This window comes from Syngnathoides biaculeatus, chromosome 13, assembly GCF_019802595.1.
Source record: "Syngnathoides biaculeatus isolate LvHL_M chromosome 13, ASM1980259v1, whole genome shotgun sequence".
NCBI classification, from domain to species: domain Eukaryota; kingdom Metazoa; phylum Chordata; class Actinopteri; order Syngnathiformes; family Syngnathidae; genus Syngnathoides; species Syngnathoides biaculeatus.
In genome coordinates this window covers 20,324,976-20,340,584 of record NC_084652.1, presented here as the reverse complement: position 1 = coordinate 20,340,584, position 15,609 = coordinate 20,324,976, and the positions used below count along the sequence as shown (strand labels likewise).

The window sequence follows — 15,609 nt, the reverse complement described above, 5'->3', positions numbered from 1 at the left end:
GAGGAATCTCCACGCTAAAAAGTCCTGTCAGGCCTATTTCCGTGTTATTGTCCCACTCTTCTCCTCCTTCCATCCTCATCACTTCTCACCTTCCTCCCTTCCTCATCTTCATTTCTCTCGCTGTCCTTCCACTTGGTCCTTGGTGGTCCTGCATTCCCCAAGATTAAACGCACCCAGTTGCTGAACTTTGGGGTACAGAGTATGACATGTGGGAAGGAGGTGGATGTTTCCATGTGTGTTCTGTTCTAACATCTATCATCTTTAAGCCACCGACAAGACTGGTGTGTAACACCCCCCCACTCATACACATACACACACTGTACCTCAACATCCCCCACACATAGCCTTTCCACTCAGCTTCATCTCCTCCCCTGGATTTATCTGTCCATTGCCTCCTACAATCATTCACATCCCTCAGGGAATATTTGACAGAAATAGGGAAAATGTAAAAGGGGGGAAAGGAAGAGAAAAAAATATCACATGTACAGTATACAGAAACAAGAAATAAGAGGTCCGGGAAGATGGCTCCATATTAAATTTGATAATAAAAGATGCTGTTTTAGACCTGTTTGCTGATCTTCTGTTTTTGTTGTTTTTTAACAGATCACAAGAATAGCATGAAAAGTCAAGTCAGTGACTTTGTACAGATTTCGATATGATCCTGGTGATGGTGATTCAAACTTTACCCAATAAAGGGGAATGTCTGAAGGGCAATTAAAACATTAAAAAAGATAAAAATAGCCTGCTTACACAGTCTGACCAGTGCGAGTTGCCATCAGCATGTTTGTTTGTGAAAATGAGCCCTATCAGCTGCGGAAAAGGTTTGGATCATTCTTTGTTTGTTTTCCATCCTGAAAAGTGACAGCTTCAGCGTGACTCAAATCATCTTGTCAAAGCAATAAAGAGACAGGAAGAGAGTGGGTGTGTGTGAAAATGAGTGAAACAAGGGATTGAAAAACAGAAATTCAACACATTTGAACATAGAAAAAAATTATAAATGCTATGCAAGAGGCATAGAAAATGAAAGAAAAGCAACTTTTCAAAAGTACTATTCAAATCAGGTTTAGGCACTTCTGGCAGTATGGGAAGTGGCCAGGTCCTGCTGAAAGTTTTAGAAGGAATCATGAAGTCATCTAAAACATTTGGGTTGACTGTTGCAGTGATCTTGAATTTAAAAAGCAGAGTTTACCAACTCCTAAACTGAACATTGCACCACAAACCATGAGTGACTATGGGTATTTCACAATGGACCGCAATCAGCTTGGGTTCTGTTATTCACCCATCTTATTCCAAACACTTGGACCTTGATTCCCAAATGGAAGGCACACTTTATTTTCAATTGGAAAAGAGGATTTTTGACCACTGGCAAATAGTCGAGTCCTTCTTCTCCTAGGCCCATTCCTATGTTGGCTCAGGTTCAGAAGTGGCTTGACCCAAGGAAGACAGTTCTAGCCTGGATAAGATGTTTTTTAGATTTTGACTCCTTCTAGGCGGCACCATGGCTCAGTTGGTCAAGCGTTGGCCTCAGAGTTCTGAGGTCCCTGGTTCAGTTCCAGACCCGCCTGTGTGGCGTTTGCATGTTCTTCCCGTGCCTGCGTAGGTTTTCTCCGGGCACTCCGGTTTCCTCCCACATCCCAAAAACAGGCAACATTAATTGGACACTCTAAATTGCCCCTAGGTGTGATTGTGAGTGTGGCTGTTTGTCTCGATGTGCCCTGCGATTGGCTGGCAACCTCTTCAGGGTGTACCCTACCTCCTGCCCGTCGACAGCTGGGATAGGCTCCAGCACTCCCCATGACCCTTGTGAGGATAAGCAGCAAAGAAAATGAATGGATGGATAGATGACTCCTTCTCATATCCTTCTTTCTGTATCTTTGCATCAATCTACAGTTTTTATATTATGTTTTAGAATGGAATTATTGAACTAAATTAAGATTTCCATGATTTTCTGATAATTCAAATTTTTCAGAAAGGGTCTTCCTTTGTCCATTTTCTTTTCACTCACGAAAAGAGTGGTTGAGAATGTCTATGTGTTTCACTTTCAAATGATTCACAGAATTAATTGTGATTGCAATGGCTTCTTGATTCTCCACCAGGATCGCTGTTTCTAAATCACTCATTCCAGCATTAGTCAGTATAGTAACCACTTCAACCATGTACATTCTTGACCTGCATGGCTGAGTGCAACACACTCAGCTCCTGCGGTCGAGAGTGAGACTGTTGGCTGTTTTTTTACTGAAACAAGTCATTGCTCCTCCACTCAATAAGAACACATTACTCCCCGCTGAGTCACAACCATCCTGATCTCCAGCCCAGTCAGCAACTGAGAAATAAATCAAAGCTCCCAAGTCGGGGCATTCATGTTTGAGAGCAAGGTTCACTGTGCCCTTCAAGTCAGCTGTGAGATGTGCAGTATTTGGGTTTGCGTTCAACTTTCACACAGCACTCACTGCTTGTGCTGTTGTATCTCTTGCCATGCTGCCATTGTAGCATACAGCAAACTTCCTACCAAAGACTGGTAAGTACTTGGGTTTACAGGGTTACTGACACCATCATCTTTTCTTAATTTCGAATTTGAATCAGCAACAGGAGTAGCATTATTTATCCCATAATTATGGAGATTGGTTTCAAAGGTATACTTCTGGTGAAGAAACACAAGGTATTTATTTGTTAAGAACAACAGAAATTCCCAGGATATCACCAGTGGAGATTCAGCTACTTTGAGTTGAAGATGGAGAGGTGGAAAGCAGGTTCTTAGGCAGAAAAAGAAGAGATAAGAACAGACCCTAGAATTGAATGTTGAGACTTTTAATGTTGGACTCTGATAGTAAAATCTCGGGAGTTGGTTGACATGATATTTAGGAGAAAGGTTGATATATTGTGTGTACAGGAGACCAGGTGGAAAGGGGTCATGGCTAGAAGTTTAGGGGGGAGGGTTGAGTTGTTTTTTCATGGTGTAGACGGGAAGAGAAATTGAGCATGGGTTATTTTAAATGATGAGTTAGCAAAGAATGTCTTGGAGGTGAACAAAGTATCAGATTGAGTGCAAGTGATGAGGGTGAAACTGGAAATTGAGAGTATGTATAATATGATTAGTGACTATGCCCCAAAGGTACAATGTGACCAAGAGATGAAAGAGAAATTCTGGAATGAGCTAGACCAGGTAGGTGTGAGCATCCCAGACAGAGAGAGTTGTGATTGGTGCAGATTGTAATGCACATATTGGTGAAGGAAATAGGGGCGATGAAGGAGTGATGGGAAGTACAGCACCCAGGAAAGGAACATGGAGGGACAGATGATGGTAGACTTTTAGAAATGATAGAAATGGCTTTAGTGAACACTTTTTTCCAGAAGAGACAAGAACATAGAGAGACATATAAGAGCGGAGGTAGAAATTCACAAGTAGATTACATCTTGTGCAGATGATGCAATCTGAAGGCAGTTACTGTCTGTAAAGGTATGGTAGGGAAGAGTGTGGCTAGACAGTATAGGTGTGTAAAATGAGTCTGATGGTGGGGAGGAAGATTAAGAAGACAAAAGGTAGATCAGAGAACCATGTAGTGGAAGCTGAGAAGGAAAGAATATTTTAAAGCTTTCCGGGAAGAGGTCAGACAGGCTCTCGGTGGACAGGAGAACTTTCCAGAAGACTGGACTACTAAAACCAAGATGATCAGAGAGGCGGGCAGGAGAGTACTTGCTGTATCTTCTGGCAGGGAGTGAGGGAAGGGGAGTTGATGGTAGAACCTCATCATCTTCTTTTCCTTTCGGCTTGTCCCGTTAGGGGTCGCCACAGTGTGTCATCTTTTGCCATCTTAGCCTATCTCCTGCATCTTCCTCTCTAACCCCAACTGCCTCATGTCTTCCCTCACCACATCCATAAACCTTCTCTTTGGTCTTCCTCTCGCTCTTTTGCCTGGGAGCGCCATCCTCAGCATCCTACTACCAATATACTCACTCTCTCACCTCTGAACATGTCCAAACCATCGAAGTCTGCTCTCTCTAACCTTGCCTCCAAAACATCCAACTATGGATGTCCCGCTAATGAGCTCATTTCTAATCATATCTAGCCTGTTCACACCAAGCGAGAACATCAGCATCTTCATTTCTGCTACCTCCAGTTCTGCTTCCTGCTGTTTCTTCATAGCCACCATGTCTAATCCATACATCATGGCGGCCTCACTACTCTTTTATAAACTTTGACCTTCTTCCTAGCGGATACTCTTCTGTCAGATAGAACACCAGACACCTTGCGCCAACTGTTCCATCACGCTTGGACCAGTTTCTTTCCTTCCTTATTGCACTCACCATTGCTCTGTATTGTTGACCCCAAGTATTTGAAGTCGTCCATCCTCGCCATCTCTTCTCTCTGGAGCTTAACTCTTCCTCCTCCGTCCCTTTCATTCCTAATCTTCATTCCCGTCCTTTCAGTGCATACCTCCATCGTTCTAATTGTTCCTACGCCTGCTCTCTGCTATCACTGCAGATCACAATATCATCTGCGAACATCATGATCCAAGGGGATACCAGTCTAATGTCGTCTGTCAGCCTATCGATTACTACCGAAAACAGGAAGGAGCTCATCTCGGAACCCTGATGCAGTCCCACCTCCACCTTAAATTCTTCTGACACCCCTCGGCACATCGCTGTTTTGCTGCCCTCATACATGTCCTGTACTATTCTAACATTTCTCCGCCACACCAGACTTGCGCACGCAGTACCACAGTTCCTCTCTTGGTACTCCGTCATAGGCTTTCTCTATGTCTACAAAGATACCATGTAGCTCCTTCTGACCTTCTCTGTACTTTTCCACGAGCATGCTCAAGGCAAATAATGCCTCTGTGGTACGCTTTTTAGGCATGAAACCATACAGTTGCTCGGAGATACTTACTTCCGTCCTGAGTCTAGCTGACACTACTCTTTCCCATACCTTCATTGTTTGGCTCATCATCTTTATTCATCTGTAGTTTCCACAGTACTTGCCTTTGTTCTTAAAAATGGGGACTAGCACACCTTTCCTCCATTCTTCTGGCATCTTCTCTTCTTCTATTCTATTGAATAAGTTAGTCAAAAACTCAACATTTGATTACAGTTTTTCTAGTCCTGTAGCCCATTGTTGTTCGATTTTTAATTCAGATGATTTAACAATTTAAAAAATTGTCAGTAGGAGACAATACAACATCTTGTCAACAGTGTCGAATTACACTTTTACAACAGAGCCAGTATTATGTGTATGTAATATACAGTGTAACTAACAACTCAAGTTTATGTGTTTGTTGGTGTTCATGCCACCTCTAGCAAAGAAACAACAGTCCAACTACTCCCTCCTTTGGTAGCTGTGGTAACAAGCTCTCTAAAGAGGTTCTGATGGCTGAGTTAGAGCCTATTGTTCTAAATCTAAAACTTGTAATTGATAGGTTAAATATAGGGTATCTGAAAATATTCTCAAACTTAACCGTCTCTACAGCACTTATCCTGGTTAGGGGCATGGGATGCTGGGCCCTATCCCAGCTGACCTCAGGCAAAAGGCAGACAACACCCTGAACTGATCACCAGTCAGTTGGAGGGGACAAATTAAGAACTTTTTTGTATTCAACGTTTCTGCCACTAGTTCACACACGTTGCATAATACAAACAATGCTGGCCGGCATTTACTTTGCTGTCACAGATACAGGTAAGTCCTGTCGATCAAGGACAATGAAGTAAGATTGTGTTGGCAGTCTTTACACCATTATCTCATCAATGGCAGACACTTTCTTTAATTCCCTTTTCACTGCTTTGACATTCGATCAAGAGTAAAATTGCTTCATGTTACAAGGTTCTAGGTCTTCTATACTCTGTGACACAAGATGGATCACCAACCTTTGATGTGATATTTCTCTGGTTTCAGTCGTAATTACTTGGGCTTGGAACCCATTTAAACTATTTATGACTCCAGAGGCATGTTATGTTCCCATAGGCTGTCCACTAGGCCTGTGGTTGTAATGTCGTCCTGAAGATGAAAGATACATTTTACAGTTGTTTTCGTCCCTGGCTGTATTTATCTAAACTGCATTAAATGCACTTGTTTTTAACTCGCATTTTCTTTGTTGTCACCAGGTAAGAAGAAAATCTCACTGTTTGACAGCCAAGCTCCAATCTGTCCCATCTGCCAAGTGCTGCTCAGGCCCGGCGAGCTACAAGAACACATGGAAACAGAGATAGAAAGGCTAGCCAACATGTGCCTTAGGTAGGAGTTGAACCTTCCGCGTGTGTTGCAATCATATGGGCAAATATACACACAAGTTAAAGTTTATGTCAACATTCAGCTGAAAAGTGATTTTGACAATACAACTTCAATTGGGGCTTTAAAGAGTTTTATTTTCAGTGAACACTCAATATGAAAGAGGAATGAGGAATATCACACTGAATTCACATTTTTAAACTCGCATCGACTGTTGTTGAAATTAATCATCATTAGAATATTTTTGCATTACAAATTTTATGTTGGCCAAAAATTTTCTCTATACAAACGGAACCTAGTCAAATCCATTTGTTGAACACTGAACTATACTGCATGTATATGAATAATTATTTGGGTGGGTGGACCTTAATTCCTCCGGGAGGAACATTCATTTAGTCCACTGTCGAGGGTATATAAGGTGTCTATCAGGGCCAAATCACTTCTTAGCAAGGCAGGCTTGATTTGTTAATACTTCAACAGAGATGTATGTTCTTGTAAGCAGACATATATCCATTCTTTTGAGTCTATGTTATTTAGCAGCTTTTGCTTCAGAACATGCACTCCATTTAACAGCACTTTCTCTTCAAACGTGTAAACTTCAGATAACAGATGTGATATTTGTCGTGCAGGCAATGTCCGCTGTGGTGGTGGTATATGGGGTAACACAAATTAGGAACTTAATCGAGGAGATACTGTATATACCCATTCACATGTTACATGGTAAATGTACTGTCATCTAAAAAGTAGCCTGACTTAAAAGGAAAAACGGAATGGAGGCCACACAACTAAAGTGTCCCATAAGCAGATCAACTTTATGATGGTTTTCATTATCCCAGAAAAAATAGGGTAACAGAGAGTGTCATCTGACATGAAGACCATACTTTATTTCATCCACTGAATGCATGTACATACAGACCCAACCAATCATTCTATGCCTGTTATGATTACATGCCAATCTTGCTCATTTTGTTCCTTTTCTCTCCACTGTTTTTTTTCCATCCTTTTCTGTTGTGAGATCCTTTCCATCCATTCTTTTGCCACTTCAATGCCTTTGTCCATCTTTATTTCTACCTTCTCACTGTCATGTTTACACCAGCTCCCTAAAACATCATGTAGCATACCATCTTAGAGATGTGAAGTTCACATCAAACAAGGATGTACTGATAACGCACAGATTACATGTTCTAAATTTAAACGCCATCAAATTGTTGAAGCAGATTGTCAGATTTTTTTCAAAAATGTTATCGTTACTATTACTCACTAATGGCGTAATGATCGTTAATTTTATAGTTTTCTTTCACTGAATTTCACTGGGCGGCAATGTGGTGCAACTGCAAACACATTGCAGCCTCACATTTCTGAGGATCGGGGTTCAATCCCGGCACCGCTTGTGTTGAGTTTGTATGCTCTTGCCGTGCCCGTGTGTGTTTTCTCACGGGAACTCCGGTTTCCTCCCATATCCGAAAAAAGTGTGTTAATTGAAGACTCTAAATTGCCCGTATGTGTGATTGTGAGTATGATGCGTGTTTGTTTCTACAGTATGTGCCCTGTGATTGGTTGCCAACCAGTTCAGGCTGTACCTTGCCCGTGCCCGTTGACAGCTGGGATTGGCTCCAGCACTCCCGTGACCCTAATAAGGATAAGCGGCTCAGAAAATGGATGGATGAATTTGGCTGTAGCATTTTCCTTGGTAGCGTATATATTTTGTGGCAGCTGTGCATGATGTCTTAATAAATGAAAATGTGCTTTTCTCAAGCATCCTAGTAGTAACAATAGACATAGGTCTCAGTATGATGATTCTGAAACATTGCAAACTACACCCACAATGATAAAGATTTTGTGAGATTGCGCTTCTTTGCCCGGGACCCTTGTGAGGATGAGAAAAACAGGAGATGAATGAATAAATGAATACTCTCCTTGGTTATTAAAAACTGACCATTGATTGTAGCAATGGACTCCACAGACATTGATGGATAAGTAACTGCTACCATTTCATCCTACAAAATGATCAAAGTGATTGCACTAATAAAAAAAAAACATTTGCCTACAATCTTTGGGAGATAAAATGATTACAAAAATTACAGAAGGACAATAGATGAGACAGAAATGTTAAGTATAACTGGAAAAGAAAAACCTTCCCATATGCGTCTGTCACTTTTTCCACAAACCTCGCCTGATATTACATTTCTTGCACACTATTTGTCTCTGTCTCTCTGCATGGTTGCAGCCAACATTAAAAGTGACAGTGGAAATTTGGTCCAATTTGCTGTCAATTTTCCTTTAATGAAGACCTGAGCTTGCGGAATGAAATACTCGTGTTAATGGAAACGAAAGTGTGCATGTGTTTCTGTATCTGTGTGTACTGTACATGTTGAATATGATTCGTATAGTTTTATTCCTGAAAACAAGTATTTTGCTGTGTTTTCCGTTTTCTTTTCTTTATGTCTATCTGCATATGTCACATGGGTTAGATTGCAGATCTTGTCTGTGACATTGAGGTCTTTGCTTCTTCATGGTCCGCAGCTTCTCATCTTTGGACATGAATATCACACACAGTTGAGCAAATGGGAATCTTTCATGCCCTATACACCTGAGGTGACTCAAGGGGGCAAAGTAATCTACATATCCCGCCTTCTTCCCAGCCCCAGTACTCATCACCTTCCTCCTCTTCTTTCATGATGAATTCGCCTTTACTAGAGCCTGCCACACTTTGCTAGTAAATGCTTCAGAATGATAAAACACAATCAGAAGCAGCACTTTAGCTTGGATTCTCCATTCTTACGTCTATGACCGCATCCTTTCCTGTCGTGTCATCTAGTTGGAAATAAATACCTGAGAGGGATGCAGAAGTAATGTCATGACATTGAGTCAGGTTTATAGCGCATACTAAAACCTGTTTCCTATTTTTAATTTTTTTTTTTTACTTTTTTCAATGTGAGAACCCCCATACGACACACAAAGTCAGTGTGTGTTCTTCCCGCTCGTATAGTGTGCGATCGACTCAAGATTGCCAAATACAGCACACCACCACTCACATGACCGATTTCTTTGCCAACATTCCAATCTCTTCCCCCAAACCAGAAGTCTGTCGTAATACCCTAACTAAACTGTGAGTGGCAGCATATTGCGCAATGCCATATGGCATTGTTGGTCCTCTGCATTATTATTTTTTTTTTTTTTTTGCTGTTAAAATAATGTAACACAACAATAAAGAGAGACTTAACCAATATCACGCAGAAAACCCAAACCAAATACAACAGTTAATTGGTCAACGCTTTATCGGTTGCCCCAATCATAATGTCACTTCGATGTTTTAACCACATACGTAGTATTGTCTGTGGTTCAATTTTCCCTGTCAGCCTACAACCAGTGCACTATGGAAGAAGTCTCGAGCACGCAGAACACACAAGATAAGAACACTGCTATGTAGTCCAAAGATAGACAAGTTTCCAGAGCCCTAAAATCTCTGACATGTTCGTGAGACAGCCATCACAACCTTGTAACATTCCCTGCAATCCTGAGTCTGCTGTGACTGAGAAACAGGTGGAGGAGCTACAAAGCGCGAAAAAGAACAGCCAGTGACAGAGGACAGGGGCAGGGTGAAGGAGAGTCTTCTAGGGGAAATTGAAGAAATGGTACGCTACACAGTAGTTCTAAGCAGTGAGTTCAAGAATAGGCATTCAAGTCTGTAAAATATCTGGCTATGACTTCTTTGTAATTAAAAGACTCCAGCCATTCATATCTAAATCATTAGGAACAATAGTGAGTAAACGAAGTGGAAATTGCGAAACTGGGCCAAAAGTGTCAATTTTTTGTGGTCACCATTATTTTACAGCACTGGTTTAACCCTCTTTGGCATGGATTTCACCAGCATGTCACAATTTGCCACTGCAATTCTCTTTCACTCCTCCATGATGACATCATGAATATGGTGGGTTTTGGGGACCTTCTGATGCTCCACTCTCATTTTGAGGCTCCCCTACAGATGCTCAATAGGGTTTAGGTTTGGAGACATGTTTTGTCAGTCTATCACCTGCACCTTCAGCTTCTTTTTTCTTCTTGTACATGTGTTCGGAGTCATGTTTGTCAATCATGCTTTCTTCAATGAACTGTAGTTCCCAAGTGCCTATAGCACTCATGCGTGCATCTATGCACTCATACTTAGCATGAACAAAATTTTTGGGGTAGGCTATGGCGAGCCCTGTTGTGAGTGAAACTTGCCATGTTAAAGAACTGTATGGTCTTGGCCACTGACTTGAAGCCCAGTTTTAAATATCTTGCCTTTGTTGTGTATTCATTTAAATATAGGTTGAACATGATTTGCAAATCAATGTACTTTATTCTGTTCTACTTACTTAATTGAAATTGGGTTTGAAGATGAGACCAGATCCAGTTTGAAATTATTTCCACCTTTTTTTTTTCCACATTTGAGAAAATACTGTGGACACTGAAAACCACAAACTATTTCACAATTGATATCGCACTTGTCTCACTAGTGTTTTTTACATTTCTAAATACATCTTCATGTTCATTAGATTATGAGGTGGGGTTTAGTTACTTGTTTTGGTATCTCCACATAGTAGTTATTTCAAACAAAACTGACCAGATGTATGATAGATTTTAATCCATCTGATGTTCTTCAAACTAGTTACTGTATTTTAAGCACCTTAATGTCCTCAGGCCTCCTTTTATGTATACCCCACATCTCATTACCCCTGCACAATACATTTCATTTTCTTACACCTTTTATTCGTCTCACCCTCATCCTGCTGTCAGTCGTGTTTTTTTCACTTCGGTGTATTCCTCATTTCTACACTCTTCTCCTTACTTTAACGTTGCAAGCAGTCAGAATTTCCCAGCCCCATAACCCTTGGCCATCAAAAATTCATAGAACCGGGCAAACCCATGCGTGCAACCGCAAGAGAGGAAGCGCCGGCAACTCTGCCTTCTCTGTCTTTTGCTCTTTTTTCTGTCATCTTTCATCTTTTCCTTTGCTTAGTGTCTCTCTTTTTACATTGCTAGGTTTTCTCCCGTATTCTTTGTCCTTACATTTCATCTAGACCCTCTTTCTTTCCCCCACCTTTTCCCTCTACTTTAATCTCTCTCAGTCCCCCTTCTCTCATTGTGGCAATTTTCTCCTATCCTAGCAGGCATTCAACCACTGCCCCCTCTTCATCCCTTCTCACCCCCCTCCATGTCTTGTCGCTGTTTGACACCGTCAACAAGCAGGTAGAGGTGGCTGTTATAGTTGATGCCTCTGCAGAGGGTCCTGGTAATGAATAAAATAGAGAAAGAGGGAGGAGAGAGGTGGCAGAAACACACTGAAAAAAGTAGAGACAGGACTGTTGGCTGATTTCCCCGCATTACATGGCAGCTTGACGATGTCACCTATGTTTATTCTCTGTTGGCAGAGGTGAACCTGTCATATACACAACACATACACAAAAACAAATACGTGCACACACTGTGCCGGGATGCACACCAAAAATGCATTACAAATGGCATTTCAAGAGTTGAGAGTGGAACTGAATGAATGCATAACATGTACTCTGTTGTTGTTGTTTTGTTTTTTCTAAATAATGATTTCAGGGAAAAATGTGAGCAAAAAATTAAAGTTGAGATTTATCTGTTACGTGTGCACCATCACTAAATGGAAATGTCTTCTTTCTTCAACAGCAGTAAGATCCCTTCACCCAAACACGGAGCTGTCACTCCGGGAACCCCCAAGGTGAGACCAGTGTACCTTCTTTTTTTCTTTCTTTTTTTTTTTTTGTTTTGACGGAACATTTGAGACATTTTGCCAAAAGGAAAAAGGTAGTGCAGACTGACAACAATTGTCAGTAGAGGTTAGAAGGAATATTCTACAAACAAAATGCACAATCCAATACATCCACATTTGGTGAGACTAGACAATAAATGGTTGTCGTAACATTGATATGTATCGGTAGTCATTAGGATTTTTAATGATGCAACTATGTTTAAACATAAATACATGAACATCAATCATTTTTTTATTTGTTCAATAACAAATAGGAAATCAGGTTTCCCTTTGCATTGGACTTCATAGCTTCCTATCTTTGATGTACAATGCAAATGCCTTTCAAATGGCGAAAGATTGGATTGTCACAATGGAATGGAACTGTCTAAACCTCAAACCAGAATGGCACCTTTGTCTTTTTGTCATCTTCATGAACCAGAAATTATCCTGCTGAATAAGAAATAGATTGGACAAACAAGCCCAAATACGAAGCTCTATGAGTTTCTGTTGTACTTTATACTCACCCTACATGGTGGCACGACAGAAACACTATGATCATAATGGTATGGTTCAATCAACAACAATAAAAAAACTATTGTCCCAAGATACAATATAATTTCTAACATTATAAAAATGTTTTTTTTAATCACAGAGATTTTTTTTTGACATCATGAATCTATATGTTTTGGTCAACATTGAATAATAAACTATCGGTACGTCATAAAAATACTTAATGTATGAAAAAATAGTTGGTGAGTGAAACACTGTTGGCTCACATTGGGCCAAATAATTGAAAAAAATCACTTTACACAAACAAAAAAAGAGCTAAAAAGATTTTAAGGCACCAACAAGGGTGAAAGTTATCGGGTCAGCCAGTTTGACTAATTTTTCCCTTAGATTTTTTCAAAGTTAGCAACCTTAATGTATATGCATTGTATGTGGTTAACTTTCCACCATTTGTGTTATGCAGGGAGCACACATAACTCCAAGCGCTGATATTTTAACAATGTGACCATAATCGAATGTGCTTTTTAGCTCCAGCCCTTAGTTCGCTAGCACATTAGCTTGCAGGGTTGTGAATGTAACAAATGGTTAACTTTCCCTTTGTCCCAGTTGTGTGCATCTACGGAACAAACAGCATTCTGCCAGGATCTTGCTGCGTCAGGAGGGGCAGTACTACAAAAATGAATAACTATCGTATTCATCGTCTTTATGAACAATAACCTGTCCAATTGATTAGCTAGCACCAAGACAGAATTGATACTTTTTATATCCTGTGTGTGGAAGCTGCTCACTAGCTCTCTCTCTCTCTCCCTCTCTCTCTCACACATACACACACGCACACACACACACACACACACACAGATATCCTGTCATTAACCACTCTTTGACATAGATAATCCATGGAATTCCTGTACACATATTTTCTTTCACTGGTGGATTTAGAATATACTAGAAATTCAAAATAGTCTGCTTGAGTCACAAAAAACCTGAAATGCTCAGGAATGCCATTTAAGATCCTGCATAAACGTTTATTAACCTTTTTCATGACCCATGCCCCTTTAGGTGCTAACTTATGCTTAGACTAGGAGTCACAAAACTGTGAGTGGGTTTGCTTTTGAGAATGGCAGGCAGAGCAGAGGGGCTGAGGGCCGTGACTTCGCATGTCCTCGATGTTGTTTTGTATTCAGCAGTTAGGCTGTGTAGAGGGCCAATGTGGTCCATCTGCTGCAATCACCAACCAGCGTTAGATCAGAGATTAACCTCAGCATTCTTTATTGCAAGTATTTTTTTTCATCCAGTCACCCTCCATTGGTTGGGTAAAGGCTACAATATGCCATGTACACACGTTCTTAAACACTAGGTACCATTCCACTAATCTAACAAGCTCTAATGCAATGCACTATGGTCACATAAGTACATGATGCATAATCTACCTCTCATATCTACAAATCCAAAAATATTACCAAAAAATTTCTTCATAGTGCAATGCACAAAAACTGCAAAATATTTGGAATCAAATTACATTATAGGGCCTTGTATTTTTTTGTCATGGTAAAATATTTTCATTCATGTGATTTAAAATGTTTACGTGTCATTGTAATTCAGTTCACAAAATAATCAACATACAAATTACAGATTACAAATAATCAACAACATTTTTTCATTAGTATTATTATCAGAATCAGAATCGGCTTTACTGGCCAAGTGCCAATATATTATACCAGTATATATGTACATATATATTTAAGATGGCAAGTACTTGTGTGGTCGCCTCGGTATGGCGCTCCTTAGTATTGTCTCTGCTTTTGTTTTTTGGTCATCTCTGTTCTCAAGTGTACAAGGGATGACTTGCTTACCATCACGGAGTCTTACGATGACTTTTTTTTTTTTCAAAACTCTTGCAATTTCGCTCCGTGCTTTTCTTGAGTTACTCATTGAAGCAGTGATGGCAACACTGACTGCGGTCTACACAACGTGGAGGCAGGGGGACACAAGCTGGGATCCAAATGAAACTCACGTAGGAAGGGACACAGAATGGCGCGCCCGTCGATTCAGTTTGTGAATCTAAGATCCCTTCCCAACAAAAAAGACAAGCCTCATCTCCTGATGAGGACCAGCAAAGACTTCAGACATTCTGCCACCTTGTGCTTCACCGAGACCTGGCTTTCCGAACATATAGCTATAGAGTCATGGAGCTGGACAGCTCTATATTCACCGGGAAGATCGCATTGCAGAGCTTGCAAGGAAAACAAAGGGTGGGGAGATATATTTTATATCAATGAGAAATATTGTACAAACGTCACATAACAGTGGTAACAGCGGTGTCTATATTCCACCTCAAGCTAGCCTGAATGCAACACTGCTGACGAACAGGTAAACGAAATTGAGGAAAAAAAGCACCCAGACTCACCCCTCACCCCATCAAGATAGACTAAATGACAAGCTCCCTAAATTCAAACACCATCACTGATCACTGTTTGATCTACCTAATAATCAATCAATCAATCAATCAAAACCCTTTAATGTCATTCATGACATACAGGCAAGAACATGCATGACGCCTTTGGTACAATCAGTGACAAAGTGAACCAACAAGGCAAAATTAGAACTTCAAAGCTGTTTCGACTGCACAGACTGGTCTGTCTTTGAAAATTAATCAAGCAGCCTAGACGAATATACAGATGCTGTTACAGCGCACAGTGAAGAAAATAAGTGTTTGAACACCGTGCTATATTGCAAGTTCTCCCACTTAGAACTCATGGAGGGGTCTGAAATTTTCATCGTAGGTGCACGTTCACCGTGAGAGAGATAATCTAAAAAGAAAAGTCCAGAAATCACAATGTATGAGTTTTTAACAATTTAGACTCAAACTTGTAACATGGCCAAGACCAAAGAGCTGTCCAAATACAGCAGAGACAAAATTGTACAACTCCACACAGTTGGAAAGCTGGAAAGGACTACGGAGAAATTTCGAAGCAGCTTGGTGAAAAAAGGTCCACTGTTGGAGCAATCATACGAAAATGGAAAAAGCTAAACATGACAGTCAATCTCAATCAGAGTGGAGCCCCATGATAGATATCACTTTGTGGGGTCTCAATGATCCTTAGAAAGGTGAGGAATCAGCCCA

The 15,609-nt window shown here is 40.6% G+C and overlaps 1 protein-coding gene across 3 annotated transcripts in view; it reads left to right on the top strand.

The window, feature by feature from the left end:
- rnf220a (ring finger protein 220a) overlaps positions 1–15,609 on the top strand; it is a 187,725-nt gene that overhangs the window by 112,968 nt on the left and 59,148 nt on the right. For 2 of the 3 annotated variants that reach the window (XM_061839343.1, XM_061839342.1), the window contains exons 2-3: positions 6,097–6,217; positions 11,900–11,948. In XM_061839343.1, the coding sequence (XP_061695327.1) occupies positions 6,097–6,217; positions 11,900–11,948 (170 nt within the window). Of the gene's footprint in view, positions 1–6,096; positions 6,227–11,896; positions 11,949–15,609 lie in introns of all 3 variants that reach the window. The other variant, XM_061839341.1, reaches the window with a different exon arrangement.